General features: G+C 50.1%; 1 protein-coding gene across 2 annotated transcripts in view; it reads right to left on the bottom strand.

The window, feature by feature from the left end:
- Positions 1 to 18,257, bottom strand: part of ttc33 (tetratricopeptide repeat domain 33) — a 36,123-nt gene that overhangs the window by 3,741 nt on the left and 14,125 nt on the right. Inside the window, exons 3-4 of one of the 2 annotated variants that reach the window (XM_078431101.1) lie at positions 14,631 to 14,712; positions 6,122 to 6,253 (exon numbers count right to left, since the gene is read on the bottom strand). In XM_078431101.1, the coding sequence (XP_078287227.1) occupies positions 6,122 to 6,253; positions 14,631 to 14,712 (214 nt within the window). The remainder of the gene's footprint in view (positions 1 to 6,121; positions 6,254 to 14,630; positions 14,713 to 18,257) is intronic. The other variant, XM_078431109.1, reaches the window with a different exon arrangement.

Genomic DNA, 18,257 nt, shown 5'->3' with positions numbered 1-18,257 from the left:
CACACAGTCACAGTGGCACACAGTCACAGTGGTACACAGTCACAGTGGTACACAGTCACAGTGGTACACAGTCACAGAGTCACAGGGGCACACAGTCACAGTGGCACACAGTCACAGTGGTACACAGTCACAGTGGCACACAGTCACAGTGGCACACAGTCACAGTGGTACACAGTCACAGTGGTACACAGTCACAGCGTCACAGGGGCACACAGTCACAGTGGCACACAGTCACAGGGGCACACAGTCACAGTGGCACACAGTCACAGTGGTACACAGTCACACAGTCACAGTGGTACACAGTCACAGTGGTACACAGTCACAGTGGTACACAGTCACACAGTCACAGTGGTACAGTCACAGTGGTACACAGTCACAGTGGTACACAGTCACAGTGGTACACAGTCACAGTGGTACACAGTCACAGTGGTACACAGTCACACAGTCACAGTGGTACACAGTCACAGAGTCACAGGGGCACACAGTCACAGTGGCACACGGTCACAGTGGCACACGGTCACACGGGCACACAGTCACAGGGGCACACAGTCACAGGGGCACACAGTCACAGTGGTACACAGTCACAGTGGCACACAGTCACAGTGGCACACGGTCACAGTGGCACACGGTCACAGAGTCACAGGGGCTCACAGTCACAGTGGCACACGGTCACAGAGTCACAGTAGCACACAGTCACAGTAGCACACAGTCACAGTGGTACACAGTCACAGGGGCACACAGTCACAGGGGCACACAGTCACAGGGGCACACAGTCACAGGGGTACACAGTCACAGGGGTACACAGTCACAGTGGCACACAGTCACAGGGGCACACAGTCACAGTGGTACACAGTCACAGTGATACACAGTCACAGGGGCACACAGTCACAGTGATACACAGTCACAGAGTCACAGTGGCACACAGTCACAGTGGCACACAGTCACAGTGGTACACAGTCACAGGGGCACACAGTCACAGTGGTACACAGTCACAGTGATACACAGTCACAGGGGCACACAGTCACAGTGGCACACAGTCACAGTGGCACACAGTCACAGTGGTACACAGTCACAGGGGCACACAGTCACAGTGGTACACAGTCACAGGGGCACACAGTCACACAGTCACAGGGGCACACAGTCACAGTGGTACACAGTCACAGGGGCACACAGTCACAGGGGCACACAGTCACAGTGGTACACAGTCACAGTGGTACACAGTCACAGTGGTACACAGTCACAGTGGTACACAGTCACAGGGGCACACAGTCACAGGGGCACACAGTCACACAGTCACAGGGGCACACAGTCACAGTGGCACACAGTCACAGTGGTACACAGTCACACAGTCACAGTGGCACACGGTCACACAGTCACAGTGGTACACAGTCACAGTGATACACAGTCACAGTGGTACACAGTCACAGTGGCACACAGTCACAGTGGCACACAGTCACAGGGGCACACAGTCACACAGTCACAGGGGCACACAGTCACAGGGGCACACAGTCACAGGGGCACACAGTCACAGTGGCACACAGTCACAGGGGCACACGGTCACACAGTCACAGTGGCACACAGTCACAGTGGTACACAGTCACAGTGGTACACAGTCACAGTGGCACACGGTCACAGTGGCACACGGTCACAGTGGCACACAGTCACACAGTCACAGTGGCACACGGTCACACAGTCACAGGGGCACACACACACGGTCACAGTGGCATAGACGGTCCTCGTGTCACAGAGTGACAGTCATAGATACATAGTCTCACAGTCACAGTGGCACAGAGTCGGCGAGTCTCCATAGGGTTATACTGTCACAGTCATACTCATAGACAGTTATGGCATGATAGCGAGTCAGAGTATCACAGTGTCACGCAGAGTCAGAGTGTCCGACGTACAATATCATAGTCATAGTCTTCAGGCTTTGCTTTAGACTTTAGAGATACAGAGCAGAAACAGGCTCTTCGGCCCACTGAGTCCACACTAACCAGCGCTAACCAGCGCTAACCAGCGCTAACCAGCCCTAACCAGCGCTAACCAGCGATACAGTAGAACTATCTCACACACTAGGGATCATTTGCAATTATACCAAAGCCAATTAAAGTGTCCAGCCCTACACTGTCCAGACCTACACTGTCTGGGCCTGCACTGTCCGGAACAACACTGTCCGGACCTACACTGTCCGGGCCTACACTGTCCAGACCTACACTGTCCGGACCTACACTGTCCGGGCCTACACCGTCCGGGCCTACAGTGTCCGGGCCTACAGTGTCCGGGCCTACAGTGTCTGGGCCTACAGTGTCAGGACCTACACTGTCTGGGGCTCACAGCGCCCCACTGGGCCTACACTGTCCGGACCTACACTGTCCAGACCTACACTGTCCGGACCTACACTGTCCGGGCCTACACTGTCCAGACCTACACTGTCCGGACCTACACTGTCCGGGCCTACACTGTCCGGGCCTACACCGTCCGGGCCTACAGTGTCCGGGCCTACAGTGTCTGGGCCTACAGTGTCAGGACCTACACTGTCTGGGGCTCACAGCGCCCCCCGGGCCTAATACGGGACAAGGGCAACCCGAGTTGTGGTGGAAGGGTATTTTTCTGGCAGGAGGTTTGTGACCGTTGGAGTACCACAGGCATAAGTGCCGGGGTATCTGTTGTATGTGAAACCTCCTCAAGGTATGCCTACTTTGAAGAATTTCCTCCTGTCCAACGAGAGTTGTACAACACCTTCTCTCACTGCTTTTGATGTGATTTTGATGTAAATGTAGATGGCTCAGTTGGTAAAGTTTGTGACTTGGTGGAGCGGGGCAGTGGCATCACCTTGGCCCTTATTTCGGTCCCTTATTTTGGGTCCAAAATAGGATGAGTTGCAGACTTTGAGGAAGGCTGTTAAAGGATACAGCAAGATATCGTTCAAAGACAGTCACAAAATGCTGGAGTAACTCAGCGGGACAGGCAGCATCTCTGGGGAGAAGGAACGGGTCACGTTTTGGGTCGAGGCCCTTCTTCAGACTGATCGGGTCTCGCCCCGAAACGTCGCCCATTCCTTCTCTCCATAGATGCTGCCTGTCCCGCTGAGTTACTCCAGCATTTTGTGACTAACGTCGATTTAAACCAGTATCTGCAGTTCCTTCCCACACATATGGATCAAAGACATTCCTTTAGGACGAAGGGGAGGAATTTCTTTAGTCAGAGGGTTGGTGAATCTGTGGAATTCATCGCCAGACGGCTGTGGAGGCCACATGATTGGATATTTTTAAGGCAGAGATTGTCAGATTCTTGATTAGTAAATGTGCCAGGGGTTATGGGGAGAAGGCAGGCGAATGGGGTTGAGAGATAGATCAGCCTTGATGGATAGGCGCAGTAGATTTGAAAGGATGAATGGCCTCATTCTGCTATAACATGAATTTATGAGCTACAGAAATGGGCGGAAAAGCTAGTGTTCAATGCAAGCAAGTGTGAGGTGTTGCACTTTGGCAGGGGAATGAGAGGGGGGAATATACAATGAATGGAAGACTCTTAATGGTGTTGACGTGGAGGGGGATCGTGCGGTGAAGGTCCGTAACTCCCTGAAAGTGGCGACACAAGTAGATAGGGCCGCAAAGAAGATGCAGAGTATGTTTGCCTTCAATGGTCGGGGCATTGAGCAACAAGAATCATGTTGCAGCTCTATAAGACTTAGGTTAGGCTGCATTTCCAGTACCATGTGCAAGTTCTGGTCACCCCATTACAGGAAGGACGTTGGAGAGGTGCAGAGGAGGTTTATCAGGATGCTGCCTGGATTAGAGGGGTGGGGTGGTTTGCTGGTTCTGGGACAGGGACAGGGACAGAACCAACTGTTGAGCCTTCCCAAGGTGTCGTGGGCCTAACTCAACGACACGCCAGTGAAGGGGAGGTGCCCGATCGATAACCCCAACTTGCGTTTACAGGGTTATTTTTTTGAAAGAGCTAATTAATATGTAGGTAAGCTGGGGTTTTTTTGCATATGGAGTAATTTCTTGTTAAGTTGGTATATTTATTTAGGTGTGTAGGAAAAAAAACTGCAGGTGCTGGTTTAAATCGAAGGTAGACACAAAATGCTGGAGTAACTCAGCGGGTCAGGCAGCTTCTCGGGAGAGAAGGAATGGGTGACGTTTCGGGTCGAGACCCTTCTTCGGACTTCAGAATAAAGGTCTAGACCCAAAACATCACCCATTCCTTCTCTCCCGAGATGCTGCCTGACAAAAGACAATAGACAATAGGTGCAGGAGGAGGCCATTCGGCCCTTCGAGCCAGCACCGCCATTCAATGTGATCATGGCTGATCATTCTCAATCAGTACCCCGTTCCTGCCTTCTCCCCATACCCCCTGACTCCGCTATCCTTAAGAGCTCTATCTAACTCTCTTTCGAAAACATCCAGAAAATTGGCCTCCACTGCCTTCTGAGGCAGAGAATTCCACAGCTTTACAACTATCTGAGTGAAAAGGTTTTTCCTCATCTCCGTTCTAAATGGCCTACCCCTTATTCTTAAACTGTGGCCCCTGGCTCTGGACTCCTCCAACATCAGGAACATGTTTCCTGCCTCTAGTGTGTCCAATCCCTTAATAATCTTATATGTTTCAATAAGATCCCCTCTCATCCTTCTAAATTCCAGTGTATACAAGCCTAGTCGCTCCAGTCTTTCAACATATGACAGTCCCGCCATTCCGGGAATTAACCTCGTGAACCTACGCTGCACTCCCTCAATAGCAAGAATATCCTTCCTCAAATTTGGAGAGCAAAACTGCGCACAGTACTCCAGGTGCGGTCTCACTAGGGCCCTGTACAACTGCAGAAGGACCTCTTTGCTCCTATGCTCAACTCGTCTTGTCATGAAGGCCAACATGCCATTAGCTTTCTTCACTGCCTGCTGCACCTTCATTGACCGGCTGAGTTACTCCAGCATTTTGTGTCTACCATATTTAGTGAGGTAATACTTTGGGTTTGGGCTTGGTTTGCTTAGTTGAGCGGTTATCCAGGAGAGCACACTTTGTGTTTTAATGTAAGAAAATGGAAGAAATGCAAAAAAATAACCATAATAAAGGAGACCGTTGTCAGCTGTGGACGAGGTGAAAACGAGTTACAGACAATGAGACTCAACAACATGACTTTGAAGCCAGTGTGACTTGGGTGGGGGAGGGAGGGGTGTTCACAACATTCAATGGACTCTTCAGTCCCAAAGTGAAGACGGATATGGACCAAGTCTGTAATGGAGTTGGATAGTTTTCCCTGGAGTGTCGAGGTCACAGAAAGACATGACAAGAAGTATACCAAATTATGAGAGTATAAGAAAATAACTGCAGATGCTGGTACAAATCGAAGGTATTTATTCACAAAATGCTGGAGTAACTCAGCAGGTCAGGCAGCATCTCAGGAGAGAAGGAATGGGTGACGTTTCGGGCCGAGACCCTCCTTCAGTCTGAAGAAGGGTCTCGACCCAAATCGTCACCCATTCCTTCTCTCTTTTAATTGTGATTGAATTCGCTGTCTCGGCTCAATAGACAATAAACAATAGGTGCAGGAGGAGGCCATTCGGCCCTTTGAGCCAGCACTGCCATTCAATGTGATCATGGCTGGTCATTCTCAATCAGTACCCCGTTACTGCCTTCTCCCCATACCCCCTGACTCCGCTATCCTTAAGAGCTCTATCTAGCTGTCTTGAATGCATTCAGAGAATTGGCCTCCACTGCCTTCTGAGGCAGAGAATTCCACAGATTCACAACTCTCTGACTGAACAAGTTTTTCCTCATCTCAGTTCTAAATGGCCTACCCCTTATTCTTAAACTGTGGCCCCTGGTTCTGGACTCCCCCAACATTGGGAACATATTTCCTGCCTCTAACGTGTCCAACCCCTTAATAATCTTATACGTTTCGATAAGATCTCCTCTCATCCTTCTAAATTCCAGTGTATACAAGCCTAGTCGCAGTGTATACAAGTCCAGTCTTTCAGGCCTAGTCGCAGTGTATACAAGTCCAGTCTTTCAACATATGACAATCTCACGGTGAGCTGGCCCGGCCCGGCCCGGCCCTCCCCAAGGCCATCTCCCCGAGACTGAGCTGGGCCCAGCCCGGCCCTCCCGCAGCACTCACCAAGGCCACCTCCCCGAGGCTGAGCTGGGCCCGGCCCAGTGTCTGCCAGGCCTCCCACCACCGTGGCTTCAGTCGGACTGCCACCTCCGCTGCCTGCACCGCCTGGAACACCTCGTTCAGGATCATCAGCACCTGGCGGGGAGGAGAAAGTCATAGAGTGATACAGCCTGGAAACAGGCCCTTCGGCCCAACTTGCCCATACCGGCCAACAATGTCCCAGCTACCCTACTCCTACCTGCCTGCTATTGGTCCATATCCCTCTAAACCTGTCCTATCCATGTTCCTGTCCAACTGTTTCTTAAACGATGGGATAGTCCCAGCCTCAACTACCTCCTCTGGCGGCTCGTTCCATACACCCACCACCCTCTGTGTGAAAAAGTTACCCCTCGTATTCGTGTTCAATCTTTTCCCCTTCACCTTGAACCCATGTGCTCTGGTCCTCGATTCCCCTACTCTGGGCAAGAGACTCTGTGCATCTACCCGATCTATTCCTCTCATGATTTTGTGCACCTCTATAAGATCTCCCCTCATCCTCCTGCGCTCCATGGAATAGAGTCCCAGCCTGGTCAACCTCTCCCTGTAGCTCACACCCTCTAGTCCTGGCAACATCCTCGTAAAAAGGGAGGAGAGCGAGTGAACGCGGAGTGGGTGGGGGTGGGGGGTGTCAGGGCCATGGACTGGAGTGGTCCAGGCACTGGGGAACTGGCTGCTTGCAAAACGACACAAGGTGCTGCAGTCCAACGATCGCAAGAATTGACTTGACCCGAAACGTCACCTATCCATGTTCTCCAGAGATGCTGCCTGACCCGCTGAGTTACTCCAGCACTCTGTGAAACGTCACCTGTCCATGTTCTCCAGAGATGCTGCCTAACCCGCTGAGTTACTGCAGCACTCTGATTCAATGCGATCATGGCTGAGAGTGATCAGCCATGATCGCATTGAATGGCGGAGCTGGCTCGAAGGGCTGAATGGCCTACTCCTGCACCTATTGTCTATTGTCTATTGACCCGCCGAGTGAGAGACCCGGGATTGATCCTGACTATGAATGCTGTCTGTACGGAGTTTGCACGTTTTCCCACTGTGACCACGTGGGTTTCCGGTTTCCACTCATATCCCAAAGACGTGCAGGTTTGTCGGTTGTATGTTTAGGAAGGAACTGCAGATGCTGGTTTAAACCGAAGATGGGCACAAAGTGCTGGTGTGACACAGCGTACTACTGTACCACTGCGGCTGATGTTGTGTCTTTCACTGTACCACCGCGGCTCATTAGGGTCATTTACCGCCACTACTCTCCCCCACAACCCTCGCTCCTGAGACAGTGCCTCCTCAAGGGTCACCCACAACACCTGCCAGTGGCACAGGGCAGCACGGTGGCACGGCTGTAGAGTTGCTGCCATGCAGTGCCAGAGACCCGGGTTCAATCCTGACTACGGATGCAGTCTGTACGAAACCTGCACATTCTCTCTGTGGGCTTTCTCCGGGCGCTCAGGTTTCTTCCCACATCCCAAAGACGTGCGGGTACGTCGGCGAATTGGCCTCTGTAAATTGTCCCTAGTGTGTAGGATAGAGCTAGTGAATGTCTGGGTGTCCTAGTGCATCAGTCACTGAAAGGAAGCATGCAGGTACAGCAGGCAGTGAAGAAAGCCAATGGAATGTTGGCCTTCATAACGAGAGGAGTTGAGTATCGGAGCAAAGAGGTCCTTCTGCAGTTGTACAGGGCCCTGGTGAGACCGCACCTGAATTACCTTTAAGTACAGTACCTGGAGTACTGTGTGCAGTTTTGGTCTCCAAATTTGAGGAAGGACATTCTGGCTATTGAGGGCGTGCAGCGTAGGTTTACTAGGTTAATTCCCGGAATCGCAGGACTGTCTATGTTGAAAGACTGGAGCGACTAGGCTTGTATACACTGGAATTTAGAAGGATGAGAGGGGATCTTATCGAAACGTATAAGATTATTAAGGGGTAGGACATGTTAGAGGCAGGAAACATGTTCCCAATGTTGGGGGAGTCCAGAACCAGGGGCCACAGTTTAAGAATAAGGGGTAGGCCATTTAGAACTGAGATGAGGAAAAAACTTTTTCAGTCAGAGAGTTGTGAATCTGTGGAATTCTCTGCCTCAGAAGGCAGTGGAGGCCAATTCTCTGGATGCTTTCAAGAGAGCTGGATAGAGCTCTTAATGATAGCAGAGTCAGAGGGTATGGGGAGAAGGCAGGAACGGGGTACTGATTGAGAATGATCAGCCATGATCACATTGAATGGCGGTGCTGGCTCGAAGGGCCGAATGGCCTCCTCCTGCACCTATTGTCTATTGAATGGGGTGATCGATGGTGGGCACGGACTTGGTGGGCCAAAGGGCGTGTATCCACCCACTATATCTCTAAACTAAAACTAAACTAAACTAAACTAAAGTTTTGTATGAAAAAGTTGCCCAATTCTATTAAATCTTTCCCCCCCTCATCTTAAACCCATGTCATCTGGTTCTAGATTCCCCTACTCTGGGTAAAAGACTCTGTGTGTTCACACGATCTATTCCCCTCAGGATTTTGCACGATATTTCAGATCAGGCTCCTTCGTCAGACTGAAGAAGGCTCCTGACCCGATACTTTGTCCACTTCCCTCCGTAGATGCTGCCTGACCAGCTGAATTCCTCCAGCACTTTAGTTTTTGATCAAGATTTCAGCATCTGCAATTCCTTGTTTCTCTCTTGAGAAAGCTTTGAGCTTTGAGGTGAGGGGCAAATGTCAACAGAAAGGCAAGGAACTGCAGATGCTGGTTTACACGAAAGGACAACTTAGTGGGGCATCTGTGGAGAACATGGATAGTTGATGTTCATCCAACCCCCCCCACCCCCGCAGGCCTGTGGCCACCCATGACCTGCCACAATTTGCCCTGCCTCTCCTCTCTCCCAACTTTCTACCCTCCCTCGCACCCCGCAATCAGTCCCAGCCTGAAACGTCGTCTAGCCACGTTCTCCAGGGATGCTGCCCGACCTGCTGACTTTGGCTCCTTAAGTTTAAAGCAGATGTGCAGGACATGTTTTTCTACACAGAGGGTGATGGGTGCTTGGAACACACTGCCAGAGGTGGTGGTGGAGGCAGATACGATAGTGGCGTTTAAGAGGCTTTTAGACAGACACATGGATATGGAGGGATCTAGGATCACTTGCGGGCAGAGATTAGTTTATCTTAGCTTCATGTTTGGCACAGACACTGTGTGTGTCAAAGGGCCTGTTCCTGTTCTATGCTCCTCCACATCCTGGGGCCAAGACACAATCAACGTTACGAGAAACAGACTGTTTTTGAACATTACCAAATTGCAAGAGTGCATTTTGCCAAAACTGGCTGTTCCGTTCCTGCACGCTGGTGAGAACCTCCAGAGGAGGTTTACGAGAATGATCCCAGGAATGAGCGGGTTAACATACGATGAGCGTTTGACGTCACTGAGCTTGTACTCGCTAGTTTAGGATGAGGGGGGGGATCTCATTGAAACCTACCAAATAGTGAAAGGCCAGGATAGAGTGGATGTGGAGAGGATGTTTCCACCAGTGGGGGAGGAGTCTAGGACCAGAGGGTCACAGCCTCAGAATTAATAGATGTTCTTTTAGAAAAGAGACGTGGAGGAATTTCTTTAGTGGGTGGTGAATCTGTGGAATTCACTGCCACAGAAGGCTGTAGAGGCCGTCAATTGTTATTTTTAAGGTGGAAATTGGCAGATTCTTGATTAGTGTAGGAAGGAACTGCAGATGCTGGTTTAAGCTGAAGATAGACACAAAATGCCTGGAATATCTCAGTGGGACAGACAGCGTCACTGGAGAGAAGGAACGGACGACGTTTCAGGTCCAGACCCTTTTTCAAACTACAGTCAGGGGAAAGGAAAACGAGAGATATTGGCGATGATGTAGAGATATAGAACAAATGAATGTGCAAAAAAAGTGACGATAAACAGGCCATTGTTAGGTGAGAACGAGAAGCTGGTGCGAATTGGGCGGGGGAGGGATGGAGAGAGGTGGAATGTAGGGGTTACTTGAAGTGAGCGAAATCAATGTTCATACCACTGGGCTGTTAGCGGCCCAAGCGAAATATGAGGTGCTGTTCCTCCAATTTGCGTTTAGCCTCACTCTGACAATGGAGGAAGCCCAGGACAGAAGCCTAGCCTTGAGCGGCACGGTGGCGCAGCGGTAGAGTTGCTGCCTTACAGCGAATGCAGCGCCGGAGACTCAGGTTCGATCCTGACTACGGGCGCCGTCTGTTCTCCCCGTGACCTGCGTGGGATTTCCCCGAGATCTTCGGTTTCCTCCCACACTCCAAAGACGTGCGGGTATGTAGGTTAATTGGCTGGGCAAATGTAAAAATTATCCGTAGTGGGTGTAGGATAGTGTTAGTGTGCGGGGATCACTGGGCGGCGCGGACCCGGTGGGCCGAAGGGCCTGTTTCTGCGCTGTATATCTAAATCTAAAAAAATCTAAAGGTCAGTGTGGGAATGGGTAGATGAATTAAAGTGTTTAGCAACCGGGAGATCAGATGGATCCAGGTGATCTGAGCAGAGGTGTTCAGCGATACTAATCGCCCAGTCTGCGTTTGGTCTCGCTGATGTATAAGAGTCCACATCTGGAACAACGGATACAGTAGGAGGTTGGAGAAGGTGCAAGTGAACCTCTGCCTCACCTGAAAGGACTGTCGGGATCCCTGGACAGAGTCGAGGGAGGAGGTACAGGGACAGGTGTTGCATCTCCTGCGGTTGCAGGGGTAGGTACCTGGGGAGGGGGTGGTTTGGGTGGGAAGGGATGTTAGGGGTGAGTTAATCAAAGGATTATTGATTAGTACAGGTGTCAGGGGTTATGGGGAGAAGGCAGGAGAATGGGGTTGAGAGGGAGAGATAGATCAGCCATGATTGAATGGTGGAGTAGACTTGATGGGCCGAATGGCCTAATTCTGCTCCTATCACTTATGAACTATATTCTGCACTCAGTGTCTTTCCCTTTGCACTTGAGTTTGGTGTGATTGTATTTGTACATAGTATTATCTGATCTGTTTGGATAGCACGCAGAGCAAAGGTTTTCAATGTACTTTGGTACACGTGACAATAATAAACGTTAGTGCAAATTAGACACAAAGTGCTGGAGTAACTCAGCAGATCGGGCAGCATCTCCGGAGAAAAAGGACGTTTCGGGTCGGGATGTTTCTTCAAACTATACTTAATTAGACTGTTTATTCACAAAATGCTGGAGTAACTCAGCAGGTCAGGCAGCATCTCAGGAGAGAAGGGTCTCGACCCGAAACGTCACCCATTCCTTCTCTCCTGAGATGCTGCCTGACCTGCTGAGTTACTCCAGCATTTTGTGAAATAAATACCTTCGATTTGTTCCAGCATCTGCAGTTATTTCCTTACACTACTTAATTAGACTGTGGTGAGCCGTTGGATTGAACCTTGGAAAGGGGCTCGGAATCCTTCTGCACTCTCTCGGTAATGAGAACGTCAGAACTTAATCATCAGAAGCAGTCGTCCGTGGGAATAATAGCTGTTTCCAGGAATTCAGGAGTTCTTTCCCAAGCTTACTACTTTCCCAAGCATTTCCCAGTCAGTCAGACCATTATAAATCCCAACGGCAACAGTTGTCTGGGTCAGTGATCCTGGTTTGAAACTGACAGTCACGTTCCAATCCACTCCAGACTCCAGCGTAAAAGCAAGGCTCACGACGAGGTGGGGGGGAGGGGGAATCTGTGCGGCCTCTTTTTCACAGAACACTATGTGCGGGGATCGCTGGTCGGCGCGGACTCGGTGGGCCAAAGGGCCTGTTTCCGCGCTGTGTCGCGAAACTAAACAAAATGATGCGTGTACGGAGGAGGGTAGTTGAGGCAGGTGCTAAAACAACATTTAAAAGACACGTGAACAGGTGCTCGGACAGGAAAGGTTTCGAGGCGATATGGGCCGCATGGCTGTGGAGGTCAAGTCATTGGGTATTATTAAAGCGGAGATTGAGAGATTCTTGATTAGTAAGGGTGTCAAAGGTTGCAGGGAGAAGGCAGGAGAATGGGGCTGATGAGATAGATGGAATAGATAGATCAGCCATGATTGAATGGAGGGGTAGACTCGAATGGCCTAATTCAGCTCCTATGACACGCCAAATGGGACAAGCTGAGATGGGGCATCCTGGTTGGCATGGACCAATGGGTCATTCTGAAGAAAGGTCCTGACCATGAAACGTGGATTGTCCATTTCTCCCCGCAGGTGCTGGCTGACCCGCTGAATAGCTGCAGCATATGGTTTGTTGGAAGATAACAGTCTAACGGCACGGTGGCGCGGCGGTAGAGTTGCTGCCTTACAGCGAATGCAGCGCCGGAGACCCGGGTTCAATCCCAACTACGGGTGCCGTCTGTACGGAGTTTGTACGTTCTCCTCGTGACCTGCGTGGGTTTTCTCCGAGATCTTCGGTTTCCTTCCACAGACGTACAGGTTTGTAGGTTAATTGACTTGGTAAATGTAAAAATTGTCCCTAGTGTGTGTAGGAAAATGTTAATGTGCGGGGATCGCTGGTCGGCGCGGGCAGAAGGGCCTGTTTCCGCGCTGGATCTCTAAACTCTTCTCTTTCAGAATCCTGCAATCCGTGGAGCTGGATTTCAAGCCAACTCCTTATCTGAACATCAGTGTAGTGACCCCTCAGTAATGCACTGGAGTTGCAGCTGACAGCTTTGTGATCAAGTCTCTGGAACAGAACTTAGATCCGTGATCTCGGCTCTTGTGAGGGAAAGTGCTACCTGTTGAGGAGGGATCCAGGGAGTTCGAGGTGCATAACATCACGAGGGGAATAGATAGGGTGAATGCACAGAGTCTTTTAGAAGGGGAATCGAGGATATACTATAGGTTTATGGTGAGAGGGGAAAGATTTAATACGAACCTGAGGGGCAATCTTTTCCACACAAAGGGTGGTGTGTACGAAACGAATTGCCAGGAACGGGGTACTGATTGTGGATGATCAGCCATGATCATGGTAAATGGCGGTGCTGGCTCAAAGGGCCGAATGGCCTACTCCTGCACCTATTGTCTATTGAGGTTTGTTATAGTACCTGCCTGATAGTTGAGGCAGGAACTATAACAATCGACAATAGACAATAGCTGCAGGAGTAGGCCATTCAGCCCTTCGAGCCAGCACCGCCATTCAATGGGATCATGGCTGATCATTCTCAATCAGTACCCCGTTCCTACCTTCTCCCCATACCCCCTGACTCCGCTACCCTTAAGAGCTCTATCTAGCTCTCTCTTTAATGCATTCAGAGAACTGGCCTCCACTGCCTTCTGAGGCAGAGAATTCCACAGATTTACAACTCTCTGACTGAAAAGGTTTTTCCTCATTTCAGTTCTAAATGGCCTACACCTTATTCTTAAACTGTGGCCCTGGTTCTGGACTCCCCCAACATTGGGAACATGTTTCCTGCCTCTAACGTGTCCAACCCCTTAATAATCTTATACGTTTCAATAAGATCACCTCTCATCCTTCTAAATTCCAGTGTATACAAGCCCAGTCGATCCAGTCTTTCATCATACGACAGTCCCGGCATTCCGGGAATTAACCTAGTAAACCTACGCTGCATGCCCTCAATAGCAAGAATATCCTTCCTCAAATTTGGAGACCAAAACTGCACACAGTACTCCAGGTGCGGTCTCACTAGGGCCCTGTACAACTGCAGAAGGACCTCTTTGCTCCTATACTCAACTCCTCTTGTTATGAAGGCCAACATTCGATTGGCTTTCTTCACTGCCTGCTGTACCTGCATGCTTCCTTTCAGTGACTGATGCACTAGAACACCCAGATCTCGTTGTACGTCCCCTTTTCCTAACTTGACACCATTCAGATAATACTCTGCCTTCCTATTCTTACCACCAAAGTGGATAACCTCACACTTATCCACTTTAAACTGCATCTGCCATGCATCCGCCCACTCACACAACCTGTCCAAGTCACCCTGCAACCTCATAGCATCTTCCTCACAGTTCACACTGCCACCCAGCTTTGTATCATCTGCAAATTTGCTAATGGTACTTTTAATCCCTTCATCCAAGTCATTAATGTATATTGTAAATAGCTGTGGTCCCAGCACCGAGCCTTGCGGTACCCCACTAGTCACTGCCTGCCATTCTGAAAGGGACCCATTTATCCCCACTCTTTGCTTTCTGTCTGTCAACCAATTTTCTATCCATGTCAGTACCCTACCTCCAATACCATGTGCTTGACTCTTGACTAGAGAGAGAGCTGGATAGAGCTCTCAAGGATAGCGGAGTCAGTGGGGTATGGGGAGAAGGCAGGAACGGGGTACTGATTGAGAATGATCAGCCATGATCACATTGAATGGCGGTGCTGGCTCGAAGGGCCGAATGGCCTCCTCCTGCACCTATTGTCTATTGTCTCTTGACTCTCTCTTGACTGGGGGGGGGGGTGACGTGCATTAACAAGCCCGGCACATGGTTCCAGGTTACGGTAGTGGCGGCTGGGGGGTGAGGTGGTGTACGGTACCTGAGCCTTCATCTCGTACAGGGCAGCACATTCCGGCGTCAGCTGAATAGCTTCGTCCCACCGACCGATCGCCTCCCAGTACCTGCGGCAAATACAAACAGCTCCGGGTCATCCCATTGCCACACACACCGACCTTTCTGTCCTGGGCCTCCTCCACCGTCAGGGAGAGGCCACACACAAACTGGGGGAACAGCACCCCATATCTCACTCGGGTAGTTTACACCCCAGCGGGATGGATGTTGAATTCTCCAATTCTAGGTAACACCCCCCTTCTCCTTTTTTTTTATAACCCCCTCTCAAGGAACTGCAGATGCTGGTTTCCACAAAAAATGACACAATGTGCTGGAGTAATTCAGTGCGTCAGTCTCGGCACGTCTGGAGAAAAAAGGACGGATGGTGTTTTGAATCGGGATCCTTCGACAGACTGAAAGCCTAATGAACCCTGGCCATTGTTGGCTGTTTTGTTGGGTGAGAACGAGAAGCCACTTCGCCCTCGTTGGAGAAAGGAGGAGAACTTCTTCAAAGTAGGCATACCTTGGGGAGGTTTTGCGTTGTAGCAGTCAAAATGGTAGAAACGAGGAACTGGAGACGCTGGTTTACCAAGGAAAGAGACAAGGTTCATGAGACCAAGATCTTGGTAAACAATCCTGCACCCCTCCCCTAGCCCCCCCTTCCCTGCGTCCCCATTTCCCCCTTTCCCACATCCCGCTGTCACTTTCCACCAATATGTCATCTTCTGCCTTCACATTTCATGCCTCTTCTATCCTTTATCTCATTATCTAAGACTTTGTCTTTACATCTCTGGCCTTTGTCCACCCTGGTATGTGATCTACCCGTCACGTAACAGGCATTGTCCCAGCCCCACCTCTCCCCACCACAATATCCCAACAAGGGTTCTGACCCAAAATGGTGCCTGTCCGTGTTCTCCAGAGATGCTGCCTGACCCGCTGAGTTACTCCAGCACTCTGTGAAACGTCACCTATCCGTGTTCTCCAGAGATGCTGCCTGACCCGCTGAGTTACTCCAGCACTCTGTGAAACGTCACCTATCCATGTTCTCCAGAGATGCTGCCTGACCCGCTGAGTTACTCCGGCACTCTGTGAAACGTCACCTATCCATGTTCTCCAGAGATGTTGCCTGACCCGCTGAGTTACTCCAGCACTCTGTCTCTTTCCTTGGTAAACCAGCGTCTCCAGTTCCTTGTTTCTACCATTTTGACTGCTACAACGCAAAACCTCCTCAAGGTATGCCTACTTTGAAGAAGTTCTCCTCCTCTCTCTGTGGAATTCTCTGCCTCAGAAGGCAGTGGAGGCCAATTCTCTGAATGCATTCAAGAGAGAGCTAGATAGAGCTCTTAAGGATAGCGGAGTCAGGGGGTATGGGGAGAAGGCAGGAACGGGGTACTGATTGAGAATGATCAGCCATGATCGCATTGAATGGCGGTGCTGGCTCGAAGGGCCGAATGGCCTCCTCCTGCACCTATTGTCTATTGTCTATTGTGTATTGTCTCTCCAACGAGGGTGAAGAAGCTTCTCGTTCTCACCCAACACACAGCCAACAATGGCCAGTTTCCTTTATCATCGTTACTTTTTTACATATCTTTCATTCACAGTTCTATATCTCTCTACATCATTGTCTATATCTTTCATTCACAGTTCTATATCTCTCTACATCATTGTCTATATCTCTTGTCTCCCTTTCACGTGACTCTCAGTCTGAGGAAGGGTCTCGACTCGACACCCATTCCTTCTCTCCAGAGATGCTGCCTGTCCGGCTGAGTTCCTCCAGCTTTTTGTATCTATGCTGAGTTATTCCCGCACTTCCCTGAGTCAGGCTTATGCAACAGGTTCAGGTGATCCAGAGAGCGGGCATGACCGACCGGGCTGAACATGCTGCTTGTTTCCGCTGGGAGGATGCAGTGGGTACCATATAAACGGCAGCATCCTAACGACAGCATTTGCACAGCTGATAATGGATTTAGGAACTGAGTCATTATGCCTCAATTCCCATGTCTCAGCCTTTCAGCTAATCCACTAACATCGGCCCTGATTGAAACCGCTGCCAACAAAACTTCCACGTGTTTCACCGTGAATAAAAGTCGCAGAGTTAGCAGTGGGGCAGCCCAGGGTCTGAGCCAGTCCCATGGCAGGGGGGGGGGGCAGGGAACAACCACAGAGAACCCGTCTGTCAACAGGTTTGTCGTTTTGTTTTATACGTTGTCAAATATCTCACGTAAATATAAAGGATTCTGATGACAGAGGATGTATCGGCGAGACCAAGCACAGACTGGGCAATCCTTCTGTTGAACACCTCTGCCTACACGATCTCCCCTTCCCATTCCCATTCCCACACTGACCTTTCAGTCCTGGGCTTCCTCTACTGTTAGAGTGAGGCCCAGCGCAAATTAGTGGAGCACCACCTGATATTTTGCTATTTAAGCAACTCACATTACACCAATTTGACGACATTGAAAAAATCATCCACGCATTCATCTCCTCCCGCCTAGACTACTGCAACTCCCTATACACTGGGATCAGCCAATCATCCCTGTCCCGCCTGCAATTGGTCCAAAACGCCGCAGCGAGACTCCTGACGGGTACCCGTAAAAGGGACCACATCACCCCGATTCTGGCCTCTCTCCACTGGCTCCCAGTACGGTACAGAAGCAACTTCAAGCTCCTCCTATTCACATACAAAGCCCTAAACGGGCCTGCCCTCCCCCATATCAAAAATCTTCTAACCCACCACTCTATCTCCAGGTCCCTCAGGTCGGCCGACTTGGGGCTACTCACTATCCCGCGGTCTAGGCTTAAGCTCAGGGGTGACCGCGCTTTTGCGGTTGCAGCTCCTAGACTGTGGAACAGCATCCCTCTCCCCATCAGAACTGCCCCCCTCCATCGACTCCTTTAAGTCCAGACTCAAAACCTATTTCTACTCCCTAGCGTTTGAGGCCCTCTGAGGGGGCGCTGTGAACTGTTTATGTATGTGCTGTTATGTTTGTGTGCCATTGTATGTTCGTTCTTAGTACCTGAACTGATGTACAGCACTTTGGTCAAAGTGGGTTGTTTTTAAATGTGCTATACAAATAAAATTGACTTGACTTGACATCCACACCTCACATTGCCTTGGCAAGGCCAGCAGCATAATCGAGGACCAGTCTCAACACCCTCTTCTCCCCTCTCCCATCGGGCAAGAGGTACAGAAGTGTGAAAACGCACACCTCCAGATTCAGGGACAGTTTCTTCCCAGCTGTTATCAGGCAACTGTCTCTCCTCTCACCAGCTAAGAATGCGGTCCTGACCTCCCATCTACTCCTTGGACACCTTTGAACTTTAATCGGACTTTATCAGACATCACCTTGCAATAAAGGCAGTAACCCACGTCTATACACTGTGGACGACTTGATTGCAATCATGTATAGTGTTTTCTTTTATTGGATAGCATACAACGAGCATGCTTTACACTGTACCTCGGTACACGTGACAATAATAAATTAAACTGAACTAAATAAAGGCGAATCGAAAACCAACCAAAAGTGACATGAGGAAAAGATTTTTTTTTTAATGTAGGCTATGGTTTATGATTGTCACATGTATTAAGGTACAATGAAAAGCTTTCTCTTGCATG

The sequence above is a fragment of the Rhinoraja longicauda genome, chromosome 3 (assembly GCF_053455715.1).
Source record: "Rhinoraja longicauda isolate Sanriku21f chromosome 3, sRhiLon1.1, whole genome shotgun sequence".
Lineage (NCBI taxonomy): Eukaryota > Metazoa > Chordata > Chondrichthyes > Rajiformes > Arhynchobatidae > Rhinoraja > Rhinoraja longicauda.
Note: the sequence above shows the minus strand (reverse complement) of the source record. Positions and strands in the feature narration are given on the sequence as shown.